The 22,849-nt window shown below is 54.8% G+C and overlaps 1 protein-coding gene across 1 annotated transcript; it reads left to right on the forward strand.

The window, feature by feature from the left end:
- Positions 1–39: 39 nt before the first annotated feature.
- Positions 40–12,844, forward strand: NDUFA11 (NADH:ubiquinone oxidoreductase subunit A11). Its single transcript, XM_051971793.1, has 4 exons — positions 40–192; positions 9,120–9,212; positions 12,163–12,285; positions 12,606–12,844. The coding sequence occupies exons 1-4, from the start codon at positions 96–98 to the stop codon at positions 12,716–12,718; spliced, it is 426 nt and encodes a 141-aa protein (XP_051827753.1). The 5' UTR covers positions 40–95; the 3' UTR covers positions 12,719–12,844.
- The last annotated feature ends 10,005 nt before the right edge of the window (positions 12,845–22,849 follow it).

A 22,849-nucleotide genomic window follows, 5' to 3' on the forward strand; every position in this document is an offset into this window, starting at 1 on the left:
CATTCGCTTCCTGTCCCCCACGCTTGACGTCGACACATGCGTATTTCTCGCCGGACTTGGAGTAGCTGCCCTTGGGGCGGGACGAGGGGGTGATCATGGCGTCTATGCTGGTGAAGGAATACTGGGACGTCCCCGATGGCACAAATTGCCACCGCAAGGCCTATGTCACCACCAAGATGGGTGCCGTTGTTGGTGAGGGCTAGGAGGGAAAACGAGTGCCTTTGTTTAAGGGTCATGGGAGAAAGGGGACCCCCCTGGGGAGAGGGTCAGGGAACGAGTGGGAATGCTCTGGAGTTACAGCATCCGGGGTGAGGGGTGAGGTTCCCCTCCTTCCCGGGGTCATGGGGAAGGGGAAATCAACTGGCGTTAGGGGATTCCCCGGGACAAGGAAGGGGGGGGTGGAAATCACCGCATCTGTTTTAATAGAAATGAGGCACCCCCCCCCCATTGAGAGCGAGGGGTTGAGGGGTCACTGCATCTAAGTTAGCGGGCATGAGGATCCTCCTGCATCTGAGCCATTGGAAGGGGGAATCCCCTAGGGGAGTTATTGGGCGTGAGAGAATGAGGGCTTTCTTTGGGATGACACTGCATGGGAATTACTGAGAGTAAGAGGCCCCCTTCGGCTTATAGCATCTAGACCACCTGTGTACAGGTATGTGAGGGGAATTTCTGGGTGCTCGTGAGATGGGTGAAAGGGAGGGTGAATAATTCTCTGTAGGAATAGAGATAGTGAGTCACCTGCCATTTACCTGGAGAGAAACGCACAAGCTACCACCTTTGTTTAGCCAGTAAAATGAAAGAGGTCTCATTGGGGAGGTGAATTTTATGTCAGGGAATGGCCCATGGCTCTAGGTTTCATATGGCTCTGGAAGGCTAAACCTCCCCTAAAAGTAATTGAAGAAATTGAATAGGATTGTGTATTAAAAACTGTATACTCCCTGGAAAAATTTAGAACCAAAGAAGGGAAGCTAATTGGAAAAAATGAGGTCCAGCAAAGGCAGAATTAGAAGAACAGTTAGCAATATCATGTGGATCAAAGGAAAAGCTAGGTGATTTCTGGCCACAAAACTGTCATGGAGGCATAATGGGATCCATTATCCAAATACTTGCTAGAGTTACTGTTTTTTATAAAAGCAGAGTTACCAAGAAATTATTGATTTAATGATTTAATTCCTTTTAGCTTTTTATTTTCAAAATATATGCATTTTTAAAATATTCACCCTTGCAAAACTTTTGCGTTCCAAATCTATATTAAACTAATGATTTAATTCTTCAGAAGATGGTAGAAATAACCAAGGGAGCTTTTTTTCCAAATCCAGTTCTGTGACCTTAGGGTTCAGAAAAGGCCAGTGATCCATGTTAAAATTTGTGCTAGAGGAGAAAAGGAAAGTCTGGCATAGAGTGACCTGAACTAAAGACTTAGAAGCATGTACTTCAGAGAGGATAAATAAGTAGCACCCTCTGGTCTAAAAAAATCTACAAGAAAGATAGAAAGAAACAAAAATTATTCCAATAAGGAAGAAAACAACTTGAAGGGGCTGATAGACGGGAATCATTGACAAATTCAGATTTTTTTTTGCCCTGAGGCAATTGGGGTTAAGTGACTTGCCCAGGGTCACACAGCCAGAAAGTATTAAGTGTGTGAGATCAAATTTGAACTCCTGTCTTCCTGACTTCAGGGCTGGTGCTCTATCTACTACACCATCTAGTTGCCCCTATAATTCAGATTTTTAAAAAAAAAGGGGGGGGGGTTGATAAGTGATGGGAAATCTAGGTGTTGAGATGAATAGAGTGCCAAGCCTGGAATCAGAAGGACTAGAGTTCATATTTGGCCTCAGTTACTTACTAGATGTGTGACCTTGGATGAGACCTTGTTTGCTTTAGTTTGCTCATGTATAAAATAGACTGAAAAAGGAAGTGGCAAACACTCCAGTATCTTTGTCAAAAAAGCCCCAAATGGGATTACAAAGAGTTGGGCATGGCTGAAATACGTGATAGAATCAAGAACAAGTATTGAAAAACAAAAGTTATGAAACTTTTCATTGCATGGGGAAGGACTGGGAAGAGGGAAAGAATTTGGAAAAAGTGATCAGAACTGTTTAAACTTAAGCCCAAGTCAGACTGGTAGTGGGTACTGAAGATAGCAAAACAGTCTTTACTTAAGTTTGGAAGCAAAAGGGCAATCAAGACATTGCGTGTGGTTAGAATGGATTGAATAATGATAGTGGATAAAAGAAAGCAAAACTATAAAACTTTTATTTTGCTTCAGGGTTTTTTTTTTTTTTTCCTGCCAAAGAGAATGATCTTTGAACTCGGAAAGCTAGAATAAAACTAGTGATAATAGAGCATTGAGACCAAGATCCTACTCTTCCTTTCAATCAGTGAGATCAGAGTGAGGCTTAAAATAAACTACATCCCTGGGCACTGAGAGAACAGTAGGCATGTGTGACTGCTGAATTCCCAGAAGAGATTTTTGAAAGATTTTGAAAAATAGAAGAAAATAACACAGGATTGAAAAAAGGCAAGTCTTTACCCTTTTTTTTTTTTTTTTTTTTAAGGGGGATAGTCTATAAACTTTAGTCTCATGAAATCCTGGCAAAATTGTAGGCCATTATTAAAGGAATGGTTTGTGAGCACTTAACAGAGAAAGAAATCAATAAGAGACAGTATGACTTTGTTTCGAACAAATGGTCTCAAACAACTTATTTCTGTTATTAGCTCAGTGGATTGGGATAGACATGATTACTTTGATTTCTGGAAAGCATCCAGCATTCCTTTGCTGTCCTTGTGGAAAAGATAAAAAGATGTAGACTATATAATAGAGATAAATGGATTTGGACCTCATTGAATGATCATATATACCCCAAAATAGTCATTAATCGCTTGAGATCTTTTATACTATAGTATCCCGAGGATCAAGCTTTGTCTCAATGCTGTTCTTTATATATATATATATATATATATATATATATATATATATATATATATATATATATATATATATATATATATATACCGTGTGTGTGTGTGTGTAGCTCATAAATATATTGGATGATAATATTTCAGAAAAGAAAGTATCTACAAAAAATACAGCTAGATCAGTGTGCTGAATCTTACAAAATGAAATTTAAGTATAAACTTGATTTTCCAATCCCAGGTATAAGATTTAAACAATTTCAAAATGGGCTTGGATTGTGGCTAGACAATTGTATGAAAAAGATCTAGGATGGGGTGTTTAACTTTTGTATACGTCCTGGCCCCCATTGGCAGTCTGATAAAGCCTATGGACCTCAAGACGTTTTTAAATGCAGAATATACAGGATTACCAAGAAAACTAAAGCTTAGTGAAAGTCAAGATGTAATTTTCCTGCCACATAAGTTGATAAACCTTTGAAATCTAGTGATGAGGGACCCCCTTGGGAGCCCAGGGTGTGATCTGATGGAGCGGTTCTAGTAACTCAATGTGAGTGAACAGGGTTCACAGCCACCACAAAAGATTGAAGGGGCCAGAGCTGCAGTGAGAGGAGCTGGTGCTAGGGGGGGACTATAATGCACCGGTGTGTCCTGGAGTCTCTTCCCTCCCAGAGTTGTGCTTCCCAGATGAGTAATAACAGTGGAGCACTTTGCAAACCCTAGAGTGCCATCCTTGTGGTGACAGGGAGTCCTCTGGACTGCTCCATGGCCTTTGAGGCTATGGCTCTCTGATTTCTCCCATCCCACCTGTTTCATCTCCTTTTGCTGTATTCTCTTCCAGATTAAGCCCTCTGACATGCTGCTTCTGGTACCATTTATTGATTGGATTTCTTTTTGAGGTCCATGTTTTCAGTCCAGTCCTTGGGGTTCTGTCCTGGCTGCTTCCTCTGTTCTGCCTTCCTGGGTGATCTCCTCATTTCCCATAGGCCTCTGTATCTTAAGCCCAGTGTGTCCAGAACAGATTTCGTTATCTTTGCCCTACGCCTGCCCTCTGCCCCACTTTCCCTGTTGTGGAGGGGACAGCACCATCCTCCCAGAGTCATCCTGACTCCTCTCTGCCCCTGGGCCCCCTCTAGTCTCTGGCCCCATCAGGGCTCTTTCCTGTGCCACAGGCCCCACTCCTGGAGGTGCCCTCATCACTTCCCACTCTGGACACTGGATTGATTTTCCAGAAGGGCCGGTCTACTTCTGCCCTCCTCCTCCACCCCTGCAGGGTTAAGTGCCCAGGCTCTCCTTAGCATTCAAAGCCCTTCTCTCCTTAGCATTCAAAGCCCTTCCTCACCTGCCCACTGGCCACCTTTCTGGTCCTCTTACACCGCATTTCCCGGCGTGCTCAGTACCCAGTGACTGATCCCCATCTCAGCTCCAGGCATCCTCTCTGGCTCTTCCCTTTGCCCAGAATGCTTTTCTTCTGCTGTGCCTACTGATCTTCCTGGCTTCTTTTAAATCCCAATTAACATCCAACTTTTTACCCCATACTTTTTGTGTTTTTCTTCTGTTACTCATTTTCTGTTTGTCCTGTATGCGGCTTGTTTTGTGCACTTTTGTTTGCATGTTGTCTCCTCCAGACCTTGAGCTTCTTAAGGACAAGCTCTATATTTTGCCTCTTTTTCAATTCCGCCACTTTGCATAGTGCCTGGCATAGAATAGGAGCTTAATACATGTTTACTTCTGCATTGGCACAGAGTAATGCTCTTACACATATTTGTACACTGTCACAAACATACACACCCTTTCCCTCCATACGTGCCCACACTCTACCTTCCTCATGTTTTTAAATTGTCGCGTAGGAAATAGAACTTGGCTTCAGAAGGCAGAACTTGGAGTGATGGGGGTAGGTTGTTAGGAGAAGGAACTGCCTAAAAACTATTAAAACTATCCTTCAATGGCATGGTTTGAATTTTCTCCTAATTGGAGCTCTCTAAGCAGAGACTGAATCGATCCCTTCTTAGGGAGGTTATAGAGAGGCCTTTTGCTCCCCTAAGGGTTTGCCTGGCTGCCCTCCAAGGGCCTGTCCAGCACTGAGAGGCAGGGATTACTGGAACACCGACCTCCTAACTGAGCAGTCTCCGAGTTTCCTGGAATCCTCTTAGAAGATTTCTTTGTCCATCAGGAAGGCGCTGATGACATCCCGGAGGCTTTGGGGTTTAATAGGAAGCTTGCTGGTCTAGGCCTGAAGCCCTGGCTCTGCTCTGTTGTTTGTGGGACTTGGGAGCTCACTTGACTTATCAGAGGCTTGGTTTGCTCCTCAGAACATGAGGTTAGACTAAGGCTCCTTCCAGCTTGAAATCTCTGCTTCTCTGAGTAGGGGGGAAGCCCAGAGAAAAGGGTCGCTAACCACGGGCCGTTTCTGCCGTTGACTCACTCTTGCCCTTCTCTGGAGACTTCCATGCCTCTGGGAAAACTTCCATACTTCAGTCCTTGCCTATCTTAGTGAAATCCTAGGTGTGGAGGAGACGTCACTTGGGAAGAGAAGCGGACAGTCTCCCCAAAGGAAATCCCATCTCTCTCCCTGCTGGGTCTGGCAGCGGAAAATTGGTTCTATCCAGCCCATCCTCCTCTGATGATTGCAACCCCAGTGTATGGTTAGCCTTGGATCCCAGGTGTCTCATTTTAAGTTTTGAGTCTTCCCTTGTGTCATTTAAAATGTTCCATAGTTAAGCCTATTGCTTTGTGTATTGGAGTCCTGTGTGACTCCTGTTTGAAAACAAAACAAAACTCCCTTTAAGTCTTGAAAGTTCCAGGGTGGACTATGGTGATTGGTTCTCGCTAGGGCAGAATTAAGAAAAGTGGGTAGGAGTTGTAGAGGCTCAGTGTAAAGGGAGATTTCCCATTAATGATTGTCTAAAAGTAGTGTGGGCTGCCCTGCCCAGCCCCTTGACTAGAGGAGGCCAGAATCCCCCTGTGGGCAATGTTCCAGGTGATTGCTGTCGAGTTAGAAATTGGGTCGCTTGCCTTCTGAGTCCCCCTCCAGGTGGATGGGGTCACTATGGAGAAGTCCTTGCATCTGGCTTCTTCCCCGAGGGAGGCACCCCCTCGCCTCCTCCACAGGGGGCTTTCTACCTTAGAGATACCCCTCCCCTGGTCGGTGAGTCCTGGACCTGGACCACCACGCTCCTTTGCCTCCAGGCCTGACTCACTGTCTGGCTTTCTCCGCCTCTTCCCCAGCACTCCTTCCCTCCCCTCGCTCTCTAGCCCCCCTTTCCCTGTAATCCTTCTCTGTCAGGATGGAGGGTTCTGGAGGGTAACGTGTTTGGTTTGTGTTTGTCTCCAGGGCCTGGCATGGGCTGAGTGCTTTAGGAAATGCCTTAGATGGCTGGATGAGCCTTTTCAGCCCCATGTAGCTCTGGCCCTGCAGACATAGGGAACAACGTGAGCAAAAGCAGAGCTGGCGGAGCCCGGGACTCTGGGCCTCCCTGAGCGTAATGTGTGTTTAGAAAGTAATAAAACGTGCCCGGGTTTGGAGCATCGTAAGGGCAGAGACAGCGGAGCGAGCCTCCTGCCCCCGTGTCCTTCCCTGAGCTCTCCCGCACAGACACAGCGTTTCCTCGGGCCGGGCTGCAGGTGGCCATGGGGTGGCGGTGCTGTGGCCGGAGCTGTGACCCCCAGGGGGCTCTCTGCAGAGACACAGCAGGCTGCCCCTTCCCTCTCATTGACGGCCAGGGCGAGGTGACTTGTCCAGGCTGATACAGCAGGAAGCGCCTGCGGCCATGCTGGAACTCAGCGATGAGGCGCCTTGACCGTGGGCTCAGGGCCGCCGCCTGCTCCTTCCCGGTGAGGCAGCGAGGAGCTGAGCGGCGGCTTTACGTGTCGCGCTCCTTCGGATTCAGATTCTGGGGGGGATGGGCTGAGTTAGGAACACAAGCTCCAGTGGCCCCGACCATGGGACTTGTGCGATGGGCGCTGCTTTAACCGGGCCTGGGGCGGGAGCCGCGCTGCCCTGGACAAGGCGTGGCTTCTCTGAGCGGGGGTCTTCCTCTGCGGTGCGGGGACTGGGCTAGACTCTCCCCTTGGGCAGCGTACACGCAGCGGCGTCCGGGGGGAGGTCACGGCGGCAGCCGGGCAGCCCGGTCCGGCTCGGAGAGAAGGGCTACACGTCAAAGCCTCGGTTTCCCTGGGTGCGGGGGGAGGGGCCCCTTTCAGCAGCTGCCCTGGCCCTCACCTCGCAGACAGAGCCCCCACGCACGGGGTGTGCAGACAGGCTGGCTCGCAGCGAGGCCGTGTGTTTAGTGTTCCCTGGGGAGCTGTCTAAACACTCGGATAACCCGTCAGAGCCAGGAATGAATCCACTCCACTCAGCGCCAGCCAGACCCAAACTCCGGTCCGGGGCCAGGGCAGGGCTCCACCCGCGGAGGGGATCAAGAGCTGGAAAATGTGACCCGGGTGGAAACGTTGGCGGCTAAGGCAGGGAGGCCCCCTCGAAGGGGCGGCGGCGGCCAGGTGGGGAGTGAGTGCAGCTGGAAGGTGGCGGCGATGGGCCGGGTGTGAGCGGGGGAGCAGTTGGCAGCGCTTCCTGGGGGGCAGTTGTCAGGCCGGGCCAGGGGCGGGCCCCAGCAGAATGGTGCCATTGATGCCGAGGGGAGGTTAAGGAGAGGTAACGGCTCAGGGGGCCTCCGTTTGTGACATGAATCTTTCAGTGTTTGGGGCACAGCCTCGCAGAGACGTTCTGTACATACCACATGTCAAAGAGCCCGCGAGATGAAAAACTAGGGCCGGAAAGTCGGTGCTGGGCCGCAGGAACCCGGAGCTCTAGGGGCTGTGATGCAGGGCAAAGCGCTTGGCCCTCGGGGTCCCACCTGCAAGTGAAGGGTCGGCCAGCGGTTGTTAAAGACCCTCGCCCTCCCCCCCACCCCCCCACTGCAATTTCCTGAGAAGGGCTCCATGAGTGGGAGGTGTCAGCTTTGAGTGCAGTGCAGGGAAGAGTGACTGATACTTAGGTGGTGCTTTAAGGACTCCAAAGCACCGAGCATTTTATTCTTGCAGAAATCTCAGCACATAAGAAATGACCATTTTTCCAGGGGAAAAAAGTGAATGGCTTCCGTGTGTCCCAGAGCTAGGAAGTGTCAGAGGCAGGATCCAAGTCCCCCCTCCGCCCGCCTCGAGTCCTGGGTGCGAGTTGGCACTTAGGTCGGTTAGTAGGGAAGGCAAGCAGGAAGGCCTTTTCATCCCTGCCTTAGTTCCCTTTGCTACAAAATGAGGGATTGCCTTGGGGCTCTCTCACTTATCACAAGCCTTGCCTTTCTTTCTCTGGAGTTTCCTCCCTCTGAGGTGGGTTGTGTGGGTGGATTTGCCTGGTGGGTGGGTAGAAAGGGGAAGGGCAAGGGGGCTGAAGGTGTGGCCTCCGGGGGAGCAGGCAGGGGCAGCGACCTGGGTTCTTGTCTAGGTCTCATTTCTTTTACTCTAAAATGGTGATTGAGTGTCTAGGGGACATTTACGACCTGTGAGTCATGATGGAGGCAGGCTTTACTCAGAGTATAGAACCTCACAGAGGAGCAGGAAGGGGGGGGGGGAGAGGACATAATAATAGAGGGCCCCTCCCTCTCCATCCCGAGGAGGTTGGCAAGAGGGGCCTTGGTGACCCCCAAGGTTTAGAGGAGGGGGCAGCTCCAGGACAGTACTCTTGTGGGATTACGTTAGGTTCTTGTGGCCAGCCTGCTGGGATAAGAGCGAGGTCCTGGTGGGTGACTGTCCCGGCTGCACCACACCCCAGAATGGCAGACAATCCTTGAGAACCCGTCAGCCCAACCATTCATACGGGGAAAGTCTCTTGGCCAATGATAAGGCGCCGCCGTGTCACAGTTGGGTCAGGCGGCCTCTGCAGGGGCAGTAAGAAAGACTCGGAGCCGTGGCGCTCTCCGGCTTTGGACACCAGAATTCTTCGGGCGTGTTTGCTTTTGCACGCCTTGGGATGGACAGTTTCTGGGGGTCGCAGTGACCCCACAATCATTCGAGAGCCACATGATGGGCGCGAGCAGGTTATTGCCGTGCGTTGGGTGTAGCACGAGGAGAATCGCGGGTGTCAGGGTGGCCTGAGAGGTAAGAGCAGGGCCGACGGGGGCTCATGATGGAGCTGTGGGAGGGGGCTCGGGGAGGTCGAGACCCCTTGTCTGCTCAGGACATTGACGAGTCCCGTTTTCTTTTCTCAGGCTTGGCGGCCTCTGCCTACCACCTGGTGTTTGTGCCCCCTGACACCACTGCTGAGGCGGTGATGAGGGCTGGGAAGTTCACGTTCTCCATGGGTAAGAGGCCGCGCGTGCTCCCCGACGGGGGTCCCGGCTCCAGCTCCAGTCCTCCCTCTTCCTGCTTCCTGTGTTACCCCCTGGGCCGGACTTGGCTTAACCCTGCCCCCCCCCAGGGCCAGCTCGATGACGCAGCGTTTGGGCACCTTTGAGCTGCCTCGAGGACAAGGGATTTTTACTCTTTCCATCTCCCCCCTCGCACCCAGGGCAGGGCCCAACCAGAGGGGCTTAAGTGCACAAGGGAGTGACTCCCCAGCTTCCCACAAGCTCCTCAAGGGTAGAAATGCGGCCTGTACCACAGGGCAGCCTGCAGCAGGGTTTGCCACAGAGAGCGGGAGGGAATAGATGAATGTCTCCCAAGGGGAGGGGGGGCAGGTCATGTGCCTCCCCAGTGGGGGATGTGGAGTGTGACGGGTCAGAATTGTCCCTCCGAGGGTCGGTGCCATTGCCACGGGACCTGAGATGCCTTCCGTGTGGTCACCGCGAGGAGGGAGCCGGGAGCCGGGGCGCCCTCCGGCCTTGGCGCCCCCTCCTGCCCCCAGCGGGCAGCACCTCCCGAAGGCCCGAGCTCTGGGCCACATTTTAGTCAGAGGGGCCTGAAATCCGGAGTCATCCCTCCAGGCCGGGGGCTCGTGACCGGAGCCTCGGGTGCCTCAGCTTCCCACGGGGAGATGGCCCGAGTGGAAGAGCCGCGGCTGCAGCGGCGTCGGGCCTAGTGGGGAGGCTGGTGGTCCCGGCTCCCCCCGAGCCGTCAGGGTCTCGCCTGCCTCGGCCCTCTTTGTCCTGTACGTGGCGGAGCCCGCCGTAGCTCCTCTCTGCTCGGGGGCGCGGGGCCCTTAACCCAAGGAGCTTGCAGCAGCCTCGAGCAGAACCTGCGGGGCTCTCCGAGGGCCGGCCCTGGGCCCCGCACTCTCCTTCCCCGTGCTCGGCTGCCGGTTTCACATGTACCAGATCTGTGCTCCCAGTGACTTTCCTGCTGCCGCCTCGGACTCAGTCATCCCCCACCCCCACCCCCCAAAACAAGCAGCCCCGACTCCCTCTGTTTCTCTTAGTTAATGAGATGACTGACTTCTTGCAGTCCCAACTTGGTTGTCTGGGAGCCATCTCTGGTTCCTCCGTTCTCACACCCCCCCTCCCCATTTTCTCTCTGATACCTAACATCTGTCCATCCTTTACTCCCAGGGTGGCCAAGCCTAAGATGGGCTATTCTAGTAGTCTCCCGGCCTCAGGGGTCTTCCTGAGCACTGCTCTGACCGTGCCATTTTTTTATTAAAAGCCCTTATTGCGCTCTCCTTGCCTGTCTGCACTCGGGCTTCCACAGAGGGAGTGAGGTGGGGCAGCCCAGCTCTCCTGGCTCCCAGGCCCTTCCCTCGGTATTCTGAAGTTCGGTGGTCCTAAAGGTTTGGGGAGTCGTGGCAGCCGGGTTGGACCCTGAGGACCGATCGCTCAGCCGAGCTTGCTGAGCCCTCCCGGGGCCCAGGCCCAAAATGGCATCTCTTCTCTAACGTAGAGTCTTCAGAGAAGCCCCGGGCAGAAGGCCGAGGCTGAGGGCCTCCTGGGATCAGGGAGGGTGTCGGGGCCGGTTCCCAGACCAGGCTCCTCACACCCACGTTCGGCGCCGTTTCTGCCACCAAGGAAAACGACTTAGCGGCAGCTTCTCCGGAGGGGCCGCTTGGAGCAGGTGCCAAGGCTCTGGCAGCTGCCAGGAGGGAGGGAAGGCTGGTCCCTGGCAGAAGGAATGACAGGGTCTAGCAGATGAGGGGTGCTCTAGGGAGGGCCCCAGAATGCAGCTCGTTCTCCCTCCTGCTGGGGGCCCTGATGAGGTTGTGGGGAGCAGGATCCCTACGCCTCCAAGAGACTGGAGCCGCCCTGGCCGTGGCATCTCAACATTCCCGGGACCATCAGTCTTTGGTCCAGAGACCCCTTGGGGCTCCTCCCAGGGACAGCAGGAAGCGGTGTCACAGGCCAGGCTTTGCCCTTCATCTCAACGTAGCTCTCCAGCAGAGAGGGCATGTACTGGATGCCCTCCAACAGCAGACTCCATAATCTCAGCCAGAAAACCCACTCTGTGCCCTCCAGAGCCTGGCACAGGGTAGCCTTGACCGAGGGGCATTGCAGCAAGTGAGCAGCAGGAGCCGGCCTGTCCTCGCCTCCCTCAGCTCTGGCCCTGTGCTGCAGAAGCAGTCACAGGTCAGGAGGTCCCGGAAGGGCCGCCTAGTGTGCCCAAGGACTCCTGGGCCCGTGGGACAGACAAAGCAGGGCCCCAGCACGGGCCTTCCTGAAGCATCCTGGCTCAGTTTCAGTTCATGTGCTCCCTCTTCCATGTAAAAAGTGGAGAAGAACGGGTAGATGTAAGGGGGGGAGAGGTGGGGGCCGCCCCACGCTGCCCTGCTCCCACCACCTCTCAAATATAGCCTTTGAGCCGGCTGCCACGCTGGAGGAACAGCCGGGAGTCCCCAGAGCGGCTGTGGAGGAGGCTGGCAGCCATGACAAACATTCTAGAATCAACTAAGCCACCTTAAGTTGTAGAAGGGAAGACTTAGAGGGGATGCGGTGGCAGCTTCCAGAATTTGGGGAGGGGTCTGGCGGGTTTCAGAAGGAAGCACTAGGACTGGTAGATGCTGAGAAGGCGGAGGCTTAACAATGGGAAGACTTAATCATTCAAGCATTTGAGAAGGGAAATGGGCCACCTTGGGCACCCTGGGATGGTCCTGGGGAAGGCGGCTTCACCACTTGGCGAGAAGTGTTAGAGCGAGTCCTCGGTTTGGGCTTCCCCTGGGTCCCAGCCGGTTCTGGGGTTCTGGGCTGATTTGGTACCTTCTCAGTCCAGATTCTGGTGCTTTCTTGGTCTCAGAAACCCTTGTCTCTGGGCTTTTTGTCTCTCGAGCTAGAGAGAGTCCAGTCATCTCGTGTGCTCATGCTTTCTTTCCTGTTCTCCCCCTCTTTACAGCTGCAGTGGGTGCCATATTTGGGATTGCTTCCTGTATCAGTGCTCAAGTGAGGGAAAAGCCCGATGACCCAATGAACTACTTCTTTGGGGGCTGTGTGGCCGGCCTGACCCTCGGAGCCCGGAGTAAGTCCCAGGCAGAGGCTTGGTAGCCCCGTCGTGGGGTTCACAGTCATTCAGCCCCCTCATTTTCCACCCGAGGAAACTGAGGCTGAGAGAGCCCCAGTAACTCTCACAGGAAATCGGTGGGGAGCGGAATTCCGATCCCAGACTTCTGACCCCCCATCTTTGCATTCCACCAGATTGCTTCTGTGTCCCCTCACACCCGAGGGACCTCTGGGGCCCCTGGTCTGATACTGGGAGGGGCTGGGGCGGACCGCCTGCAGGGGTGGGCACGGGGGCTGCAGGCCGGCGCCACCCTCCACCTGACTTTCCCTCTCTTTCAGTGCACAACTACACCACCGGCGCAGCGGCGTGTATGTACATGGGCGCCGCTGCCGCCCTTCTGAAGGCGGGCAAACTGGAAGGCTGGAAGCTGGCCAGCGGGCCGCGAGTCTGAGCCACGAGGCCTTTGTCGTGTGTTTTGTATAAAGGAAGGATCGATATATATATATAGGAGCCCCACTCAGCGTTTCCCCCAACAGTGTCCTCACTCTCCAGTCAAATAAAGCCTGAAACAAACTGATGCCCTGTGGGAGTGGTCTTCTTCAGTCCCAGGAGCCCTGTCCCGCCTCGGGGCCGAGGTTGTGCTTGGGCCAGAGCTTTGAAAAGGATCCAGACTCCCCTTTACCTTTCCCCCGCCGCCTTCCAGACATCTTGAACTGCATGTTCACAAAATACCCTAAACTTAACACGTCCCAAAGTGAGCTCCGTCCTCCTCTGCCCCTCCAGGCCTTCCTCCCCCCTCCCCCCTCCATGTCCAAGCTACTGCTCCGACACTGCCCCACCTTGGGGCAGGCCCTCCTCCCGAAAGCCTGGATTAGGGGCGTCTCCCCTGCTCCGGCCTGTCCTCCTCTCAGCCTCCAGCCCACCTCCCTGTTCCATAAACTCCCGTGGTTCCCTGTGGCCTCTAAGATCAAGCAGAAAAGGCTGTTGGGCCTTCAGAAGCCTCCGTGACCCGGCCCCTCCTGCGCCTTACTTTCTGCCACTGTTCCACAAACGGGGCTCCCCGTGCTCTCCCACCACCTCTGACTGTGGCCTCCCTGGCTTCCCTTGCACCCACCTAAAAGACAAGAAGTCTTCCCCAGTCATGCCTCTCCTCTGTTCATTATTCTTTTGTTCTCTATGGAGCTGGGACTATCTTTTTGCCTTTTTAAATGTTCCTAGTAATTAGCACAGGACTTAGCATATAGCAGGCACTTAATAAATGCTTGTTGACTGACTGAAAAGTGCCATTTAATAGGGATTTATATTGTTTTTGGCTCCCACTGGCTTACAAGTGACAGGTAAAGGTCATCAGGTCAGCTATCATGATGGAGTGAATCAGACCATATGGGACTTCGAATTGGGATCTGAGTTCCAGCGGGACAAACACATGACTAGGTAAATTGTCCGGTAAGCCTCAGTTTATGTATGAAATGGGTTTGGACTCAATTTCTGAAGCCCCTAAAATCATGAGTATGAGTGGAAGCATCACATTTGGGGTGAGGGGACTAGGTCCGCCCCCTTGTGACTTTATGCAAGACCTCTCCCTTTTCTGGGGCTGTTTCCCGCGCGGACCTCTGGGGATCTGGTAGAGTCTGAGTACCGCGTCTCCAGCCACTTGCAGTTAAAGGCTGAGCCATGGGCCAAGCGCTAGAGATGCAAATAGAATCCTTTAAGGAGCTTGCAGGCTGCAGGAAGGCAGCACCTCAGGAGCTGAAAATCATGCAGGATGTCGAGGGGGGAGGAAAGTGGCAGGCACTGGGAATCGTGGCGCAGGCCTGGGAATGAAGGATGGCTGCTCTGGGCCCTTCCTTAAAATGAGCTCTTGGGAGGAGCTTGCTAATGGAAGAAGGAATGCTTGGGTGGGGGGAGAAAGCAGCCTCCAGTAGTGTTCTTTCTTTCTCCAGAATCCATCAGTCCTGTACATAACACTGGGAGAAGGTGACTCATTTTCTTACTCATTTGATTTCCAGTCAGTTGAGAAAGGGAAGGACACCCATAGGAAGCTTCCCAGTGAAGTCATTTTGTATAAATCACTGACAGCAGTTTGGATCTCGACTGCCTTTTTCTGGACATGCACTGACTTCTCTTTCTTCCCTCTCCTTTTTTTAAAAACATATTTAGGGTCATATTTTCCATTTAATGGGAATTGATATGTGTACATGTACATATACTTTGCAACTGGCTACTTTTTTCACCACTTTTGAGAATAGTTTTAGATTTATGAAATATACAGGATTATAAAGGAAACCACTTATACTGAAATAGTTATGAAAGTATTAAGAAAAAACTTCATGAACTCTGAGGTAAGAATTGATGAGCCAAATTATCATTAGCAACCCTTCCAACTAAATCTTAGAACCATGCAGGCAAGGGGGAACAGCCCTGAAGTGATATTTCAGCCAAAGTTGGCTGAAAATTGGAACAGGAGTCAGAATGATGTCCCAGCTCATTTGTCCAGCACTGGGCCGGCCTATATTGAGTGGGCTGGAGCTGGGAAGCTGCTGAGTGAGATATAGAGGAATAAGGGGAAGGGGTGGGGCCGGAGACTTCCTATTCTCAGAGGGCTTTTAGGCTGATGAGGTCTCAGAGACCAAAAAGGGGTAACCCCATTCCATAGAATAAATTAAGGCCCGGTGAGGTTAGATAATGCATCCAGCTTCACTAAGGGATTCCTCTGAAAAATCTGGTCAGATCTGGATCTTTGTCAGCAGGGGCTTGAAAGTCCAGGCTGGAGAAGAGAGAAGTACGGTCTCAGAGAAGACTGCTTTTGTTTTATTTTGCTTTGTCTTGTTTTTCCCGTCCATATTGTGCGTTGTAGACAGTGAATGGAGATGGAGAAGGGGAAGCAGCTCGGTGGGGGCTGTGGTGGGACAGGAGCCTTGAGGTGATGGACCTGCCGGCCAGTGCCAGAGCCAGCCTTCCGCATGCGGGTCGGCCTCGGTCTTGGGGTGCCGGGGGCAGCTTGGGGCCGGGAGTCGGGAAAACTTCAAACCCAGCCTCAGACGCTCAGTGCCTGTGTAATCCCGGCCGCGCCACCTCCCCCTCATCTGTCAGATGAGAAGGGTCCCCTCCACGAGCCCACCGGGGGTTTCTTGGCAAACGTGTTGGAATGGTTTGCCATTTCCAGCTCATTTCACCAGTTCTTTGCCAAGAAAACTCCAAGTGGGGTCACAAAGAGTCCATGACTGGAGCCCTGGTTGTGACCACACGCCCCTGCGGCAGGTGGGGGGGGAGAGAGTGATGGGCGCCTGCAGCCGGAGCCACATCTGGCCAGCTGTTGGGCCATGAACACGCTGGAACACGGCCCGACACGGAGGGATGCTCCGCCAAGCTCACAGCACCTTAACCCTTCACCGGCCGCGACCCACTGGGCAGGAGGTATCCTACTGGTCCACGGGAGGTAGTTTTTCAAGGAGGCACAAAAAATAATCCCTTACTCAGTTTTAGCCCCAAATTATAATAAGAGCAACAAACAAGAATCGCATTTATATAGGACTTATTTCATTTTACCCTCACAACAATCTGGCAGATTGGACCCAGGTTCCTTACTCACTGGCAACAGTGGATAAGTCACTCCCCCTCTGAACCTCAGTCTGTTCTACCATGAAATGGGGATGCTAAGCCCCAGCCCACTGGCATTCCAACGGGGCAAGCATATCAAATGGGGAAGGGTCAACAGGAAACAACCTGGTATATTACGTTAGGTCTGAGCAAGGGGCAGCGAGGGGGTGCAGCGGGTAGAGCACCAGGTCCGGAGGCAGGAAGCTCGCCTTCCCGAGTTCAAATCTTAACCCAAGCCGTTTACTAGCTGGGTGATCCTGAGCAGATCAGCTAACCTTGTTTGCCTCGGTTTCCTGATCTGTAAAACGGCCAAGGAAACCCCAGTCGGGGCCAGGAAGAGGCAAACAAGAGCGAAGCGTCTGAAGGACGACGAGGGGACGGACACGCTGAGGGCCCAGGCTCTGGCGTCTGCACCCTGCAGAGGATCCCCCTCCGAGGCCCACTTTCCAGAGATGAATCACCTGCCTCCTGGAAGCCCGGACTCTTGCGGGCTTTGACACGCTTTGAGCAGGCCATAAATTATGAGCTCAGGCTCTCCCCGCCCGCCCAGCTCGTCCCCAAGGCCCCATCAGTAGCTGTGTTTGGCCGGGTTGTTGGGGGAGACGGCCCCATTCCTGGCTCTGACCTGGAGCCCGGCTCAGCTTCGGGTCCGGAGCCAGGAACGGGCAGAGGTCCAGGGGCGCTGGGAGTGAGTGTCTGGTGGGCTCTCCGGCCTGGATCCACGCTCCTTCCGGCAGGCCCTGGCTCTGTCCTGCCTGGGGATTGGAGAAGTCACTTCCTCAGGGCGGGGAAGGGCACAAAGGGGGTCTGTCCCGACGGGACCCCCATTGTGAAGCCCTGGTCTGGCTCTGTCCTGAGCCTTCGAAAGCCCCCGGAGTCCCCGCATTATAGAGACCCAGGGGGAATAAAGGGCCGCTTTCACATACCACACACGGAAAAAACCGGCTACAATCCCGGGCCCTTTGATGGAAAACCCACCCTTTTTTTCTGCCCACTGCTTAGGGGATTACACCCATTTAACAGATTAGGAAAGTGAGACTCGAAGAGTGGTTTTTCCAAGGGTATTTACCTCAAACCAGCGCTAGGAGCCGGAGTTCTGACTCAAGGTGTCCTGGAAACCTCCGGGGAGAATAGGGAGGCAGGCGCGCCCACCTGCCACCTCGGGGAGCTTCTCTCTGGGCCCATGCAGTTGCTTTCTCTCCAGTGACCACCAGGGAGCAGTGTCCACTAAGGTTCCCGGGGCGGTCGGCCCCGCCGCAGAGTCCCTGGCCCCGGGGAAAGCTGAAAAGCCAGGGGAGATGAGGGGAGGGCGGGAAGCCCCCCTTTGGAGGAGAAAGCGCTGAGGTCGGGCCTCCGAGAGTGGAGGTCACCGTCACGATCGCTTTACACCAAAAAGCCTTCCCCGTCATAATCCAGCATTAATGTCCCCGTGCTACGGAGGAGGAGACCCCGGAGTCCGGGCCCATCATCCTGCCGCTCTCAGGCCTTCCTGGACCTCGGCTTACTCATCTGTAGCGAGGGGGAATCAGTCCTAACCACAGGGTTCCAGGCCTCCCGCCTCAAACCCCAGTCCCTGACTTAGTTCATCTTTCCCCAGCTGGGGGGGCGGGGAGTGGGCCCTGGGCCCGGCACGGAAGGAGCTGACCGCCCGGCTGAGGAAGTAAAGAAATTCCCAAAGACCTGCACTAATCGTTGGGTCCCGGGTCAGCCGAGCCCCCCATCCTGGGGAGAACTGGAAGAGAGACCCCTCGAGCAGCCTTATATTCTACGGGAGGTCACAAGCTAGCAAGCTTCAAGGCTGAGGCTGGATTTAGGTCTTCTGGCGTTCCCCCACCCCATGCTGCCTTCCCATTTCTCAGATGAAGAAACTGAGTCCCAGAGAAGGAATCTGGCCTTCCCACAGACGGGGATTCAGGAGACCACGTTTCCACTCGCTCTCCTGCCACTAACTTGCCGTCTGACCTGATGGTTCTGGGGCTTCACAAGGAGCTCCCGGGCAAGTGGCCCAATGGCCCTCACCCAGTGGTGTGGCTCCCCCCCGGCCCTTCCCTTGGCCCCCGATGGAAAGTGTGGCTCCTCTCGAGTTCTCAGGGGTCCTAAAACAGATCCCCTGCCTCGTAAACTCTTCCTAGGGTGTGAGAGAGAAAGAACAGCTCCTCCCTCCCTCAAGTCTGGACCAAACTTGGGAGAAGAGGAATGAAAGAACCAGAATCCCTTGGTTCTTGCTCAATCTCGGTTCTGTGTTCTTAGTTCTCTGATGCTGTGCAATCGTCATCAAATGACTGCCCCTCTCTGGGTCCTGGGATTCTCATTTATAAAAGGAAAGGCTTGGGCCAATGGAGTACCCAAGGGAGCTCAGTCTAAGCTCAGTGTTCAAAGGGTCCTCTTCCCAGTCTGATTTTCTGGGACTAAAATTCTGAGGGTTTTCTTTTCAGCTCTTTAGGAGAAGAGGTCGGCCCCGGGACTAGGGAGATGCCCCTCACATCCCTGAGGTACTTTTCACAGGGCTCTCCCACGGAGTGGCTCCTTTGATTGTCCCGGCAGTCCTGGATGGAAAGCAGGGAAATTAGCCTTATTTCTCCTGTCTTACAGATAGGGAAACTGAGGTTCAAGGGAGTAACTGGACCAAAGAGACTCTAGGAAGACCCAGAGGCAGATTTGAGTGCAGAAAACCTAGGTCACCTTATTCTCAGCCCTGCCTCTACAAAGCACCTACTTGTTTTTGTGTGTGATGGCTACGTATTATACATACATGTGTATGTAATGCTCACACGTATATCTATGTCTATTCATGTAATCTCTTGTGGGAGAGAGGAAGGACACAACTGGCAGAGGGAGAATTTGACTTTCCCATGGGCTAAGTGTAGGATTCCAGGCTCCCCGGCCCCCCAAACCCTCTGCTCCTGGCTAGTCTCAGAGGTCTGTTTGCCTGGGGCTGCACGGGGCCTGGGCACGATGCCCACAAAAAAATAGAGTTCCGGGAAGCCATCCAGTTCCTCCGCTCCCTGAGCCCATCTGCCATCCCTGGGCGGCCGGGCCTGGGGGAAGGGGCACTTGGAGCCGGCAGGGGTTGCCAGGGGAGGAGGAGAAGTGTGGGATTCTGTCGGCGAAGGTGACCTCTAGCTCGGAGACGCTGCGTTCTGTGTGCCGAGCTCTCTCCGGCAGCGGACGGGCCCAGTCCCTTCCCACCGTTCTAGAGCGTGGGCCCTGCAGGAGCGCCTCTTTCTGAGAGCCTTGGGGCCGGCTCCAGCTGCTCAGGGGGTGACGGGGGACCCTCTGCTCTTCGGAAGGTCAATAGAGCCTCTCCCAGCGCAAGCACTAAGTTGGGGGGGGGGCGCCCTGGGGCATCCATCCCCTGGAGGAGCGTTACAGGTTCTAGATTCAGGAGGTTCCAGATTCACCATCTGGTCTAACTTTGCTTTTACAGAGGAAGAAAGAGAGTTCCAGAGAGGAGGCGGAATGTATCCCAAGCCACGCCGCTGGTGAGAGGGAGAGGTGAGATTTGAATTCAGACCTTAGCATCCAGATGGGGCGCCTCGGATTCCCTGAAGCTGCCTCTGTGTAGTGGGTGGGACCCAGGGAAGCTATTTCAGGACCTTTATCTGTGGGTCTCACCTTCCTGTGAGTCACCTCTTTGTGAGTCAGGAGCCCCCCCCTCCAGAGGCCCCCAGCCCCTGCTCTGCCAGAATGACAATTAGTCACAGCTTGAGGGGGCTCTAACAGGGTTGAAAGGGGGTGGGGAAAGAAGCCTTCACAAGCACCGCCTCTCCCCCCCTCCATGGATACAAAGCAAGGCTCTGTCTCACCAAACAGGGGATGACCTCCGAGGGCTCTCCAGAGGTCATCTCGGACATTCCCCTGCCTCCTCCCTTGGAGCTTTTAGAGCCTTCTCCTCTCCATTCCGGGGTCCCCCCCTCCAAAGCCTTGTACTTTACAGGATTAAACGTCCGGCCCCTTCTTTTAGCAGAGAGTTGGACCAACACGCAGAGAACAAACCCTGGACACTTGGGAGTCCCTCCCCACTGCACCACCCTGCCCATCCCGCTCCCCCTCCCCTCCAGCTCGCGCTGCGGTGAGAGCTTGGTGTTCATCCAGGGCCTTATTCCAGAGGGGCTCCTCTCATTTTATTGACTTTGCGTCCTTCAGCCAAGCCTCCCTCCCCGCGGGCTCCTTCGGCGGTGCTGTGTGGTCTGCATTTACGCCGGGTTTTCAGGTGACAGGAGCGTGAGCAGACTCTGGAACCTCCCCAGCCCTGTGGGGGGCACGGCTCTGCCCCCAGGGACCCTCCTGCTCCGGCGGCCCGAGTGCCATTCGCACCCAAATCTGGCTTTTATGGACCCTGAGCCTGTGTCCTTCTCAGCTCCCCCTCCAAAGCTCCCCAACCTCCTTCCTCTTCGGTCTCACCGAATCCTTGGGCGAGGGGAGAGGGAAGGAGGGGGAAGTGGAGTGTATTGGCCCAATGGGAACGGTCATTTGCCCTGAATCCGCGATGAATCAGGGAAGGGAAGGGATCGAAGCCAAAGGAAGTCGTGGAGGGTGGGATGGAGGTAGCTCATCTGTGCGGCGAGGCAGGAAGGGGCCCCACTGGAAAGGCCTTCGAGCCCTCCATCAGTCTCCCATCGCTGCAGCCACATCGGCGGGGTCAGATGGGGAAGAATCGGGGCAAGCTCCAAAGCTCTTCTGGGAACGGCCGCTCGGAAGCCCTGGTCCCCATCCATCTCCTCCTGTCAACGAAGGGTCCTTTTCTTTCTCTGCCCTGTATTCTCCTAAAGGAAGGGTTGTGAGGAACGGTTTCTTTCTTTTTCCTGGTTAGGCAATTGGGGTGAGTCACACAGCTAGTGTGAAATGTCTGAGGTCACATTTGAACTCGGGCCCCGGCCGCCTCTACGGTCAGTCTGGTTCTCCGTTTCCACATCGCTCTCAGACGCCCTCGCTCTCCTGTTGCCGGTTCTCAGTCTGACTTTCACACCCTTTTCTTAGAGCCTCCGGCTCGGACATTCTCTGTCCTTGCCTGTACCTGAGCCTTCCGTGCAGCCTTGGCCGCTCTGACTTCCCGTGACCCCCGACCCTGAGCCTGTGTTCCACCCCTTCCCCAGCCTGGGATTCCTGGTGACCCGGGAGCTGCCTCGGGGGCCAAACCCCTGGACCCCCGCAGGGCAGCCTGTAGGGCAGAGCCCGGCCTGCTCGGGGAGGCTCTGGCCCATTTTCTGCCTGGGCGGCTGCCGTAGTTGGACTCCACTAAGACTGTGGCCGGCCCCCTCGCCCCTCCCTCCGTAATTGGTGCCTGCCTCTCCCAGGCAGGATCACCCCCTCCCCCCCAGCCTCCCGGGGGCCATTCCCGCCGGCCCCTCCCACTCATCCCGGAGCTGCTGGACAGCGGCAGATCACACTTCGGGGGCAGAGGGCAAACACAACCAGATGTGGCGGCTGCCCCTGCGCCCGGCCTGCCAGCGAGCGCTTGCTTTTTCTCATCAAGGAGGAAACACAGGCCCCACGTTTGCGCTGAGGGAGGGCCCGGCTTGAGCCAGGAAGCCCTGGCTGGACTTTGGACCCTGCCTGGCCCAGCCCTCCCACCTGCCCACAGGACCGGAGCGTCCCGGGACACCTGGAGGAGGAGGAGGAGGTCCCCAGCCTTCTGACCCGGTCCTGCGGCCAGGAGAACGGGCGTGCTCCATGTCACCCCCTCCCCCGCCGGGCTCCCACCTAAGCAGGGGCTCAGCACCCGGGTGCTCCCTTCCCCGGCCCTCATCTCCAGGGCTGAGAGGGAGCCTGTGAGACACACCTGGGAAACCCTCCCGAACCCATCAATGGATGGAGGTGACTTAGTGTGACCTCTGCAGAAAGTCTGGGGTGAGGGGGCAACGGGGACAAAGGGCACAGTCAGGTGCCTATGAGAGGGGACTGGGGAGTGGAAGGTCCTTTTTGAGGCAGTTTACAGTTTTTCATTCTCTCTATTCTGTTCAGCCTTTATATAATATAGAATGTCAGAGCCGGGAGGGCCCTTAGAACCCAGGGGGTCAGAGCCGGGAGGGCCTTTAGAGCCCGGGGGGTCAGGGCCGGGAGGGCCCTTAGAACATACAATGCCAAGAGTGGAGGGGTCTTTAAAGATCATCTGATTCGGGTCCCCCATTTTACAAAGAAGGAAACTGAGTCCCAAAGAAAGTCAATGATTGCTCCCAGGTCCCACAGCTGGTTTCTGTCCCTCTGACGCACTCAGTTCATTCATACTTACCTGGCACTCCTTGTGTGCCCAGCTCAGCTCCAGGGCAGACAAGAGGAGACTGAGCCTTTCTGCCCCTGAGGAGTTTACTTTAGGGTGGGGAGACAACTGTTCCATAAATCAAAAGAGGCTCAAATAAAGAGACTCCATTGTGCGGGGGTGAGTGTAGGAGCGCCCCGGAGGTAGGAGGGAGGGGGAGATGGCGTCCAGCGCCAGGAAGGCTGGGAAGGCTGCGAGACAGCAGGGCTTGGGCAGGGGCTCTGAGCCGGCCCATCCCGCGGGAGAGCAGCTAGAGATGGCCCCTCTGTGCCCAAGATCTGGCCCCCTTGCCCAGAGCTCCGAGGAGGGGTCGACAGCCCTGGGGGAAAGAAGAAAGCCCCTCCCGGCTCCCCCCACCCCCACTGCGCGGCCGAGGCAGAGGGCTTCTGGGGCAGGGGGAGGGGACCCCCGCGGGACTTGGGGAGCTGTTGGGGGCCCCTCCTCCTGGCCCCTATCTGTTTCTGGCCCCCCCTCCCCTCTATCCCTCGCTTTAGCCTCCAGGCTCCCTCCTTCTCCCCCATCAGTTTGGCCTTAGCTCATTGCTCCTGAGAAACTCATTAGGCTCCCGCGGGGGCTATAAATCAGCTTCTTTCTCCAATTGAGCGTTTTATTTCCTCTTTATTCAATTTCCCCGTGACTGCAGCCCGTCCCTCCAGCTCCTGTCCCTGCAGGAGGCTGCCAGCCCTAGCCCCCAGCCTCTGCCCTGGCCCCCAGCCTCAACCT

The sequence above is a fragment of the Antechinus flavipes genome, chromosome 1, assembly GCF_016432865.1.
Source record: "Antechinus flavipes isolate AdamAnt ecotype Samford, QLD, Australia chromosome 1, AdamAnt_v2, whole genome shotgun sequence".
Lineage (NCBI taxonomy): Eukaryota > Metazoa > Chordata > Mammalia > Dasyuromorphia > Dasyuridae > Antechinus > Antechinus flavipes.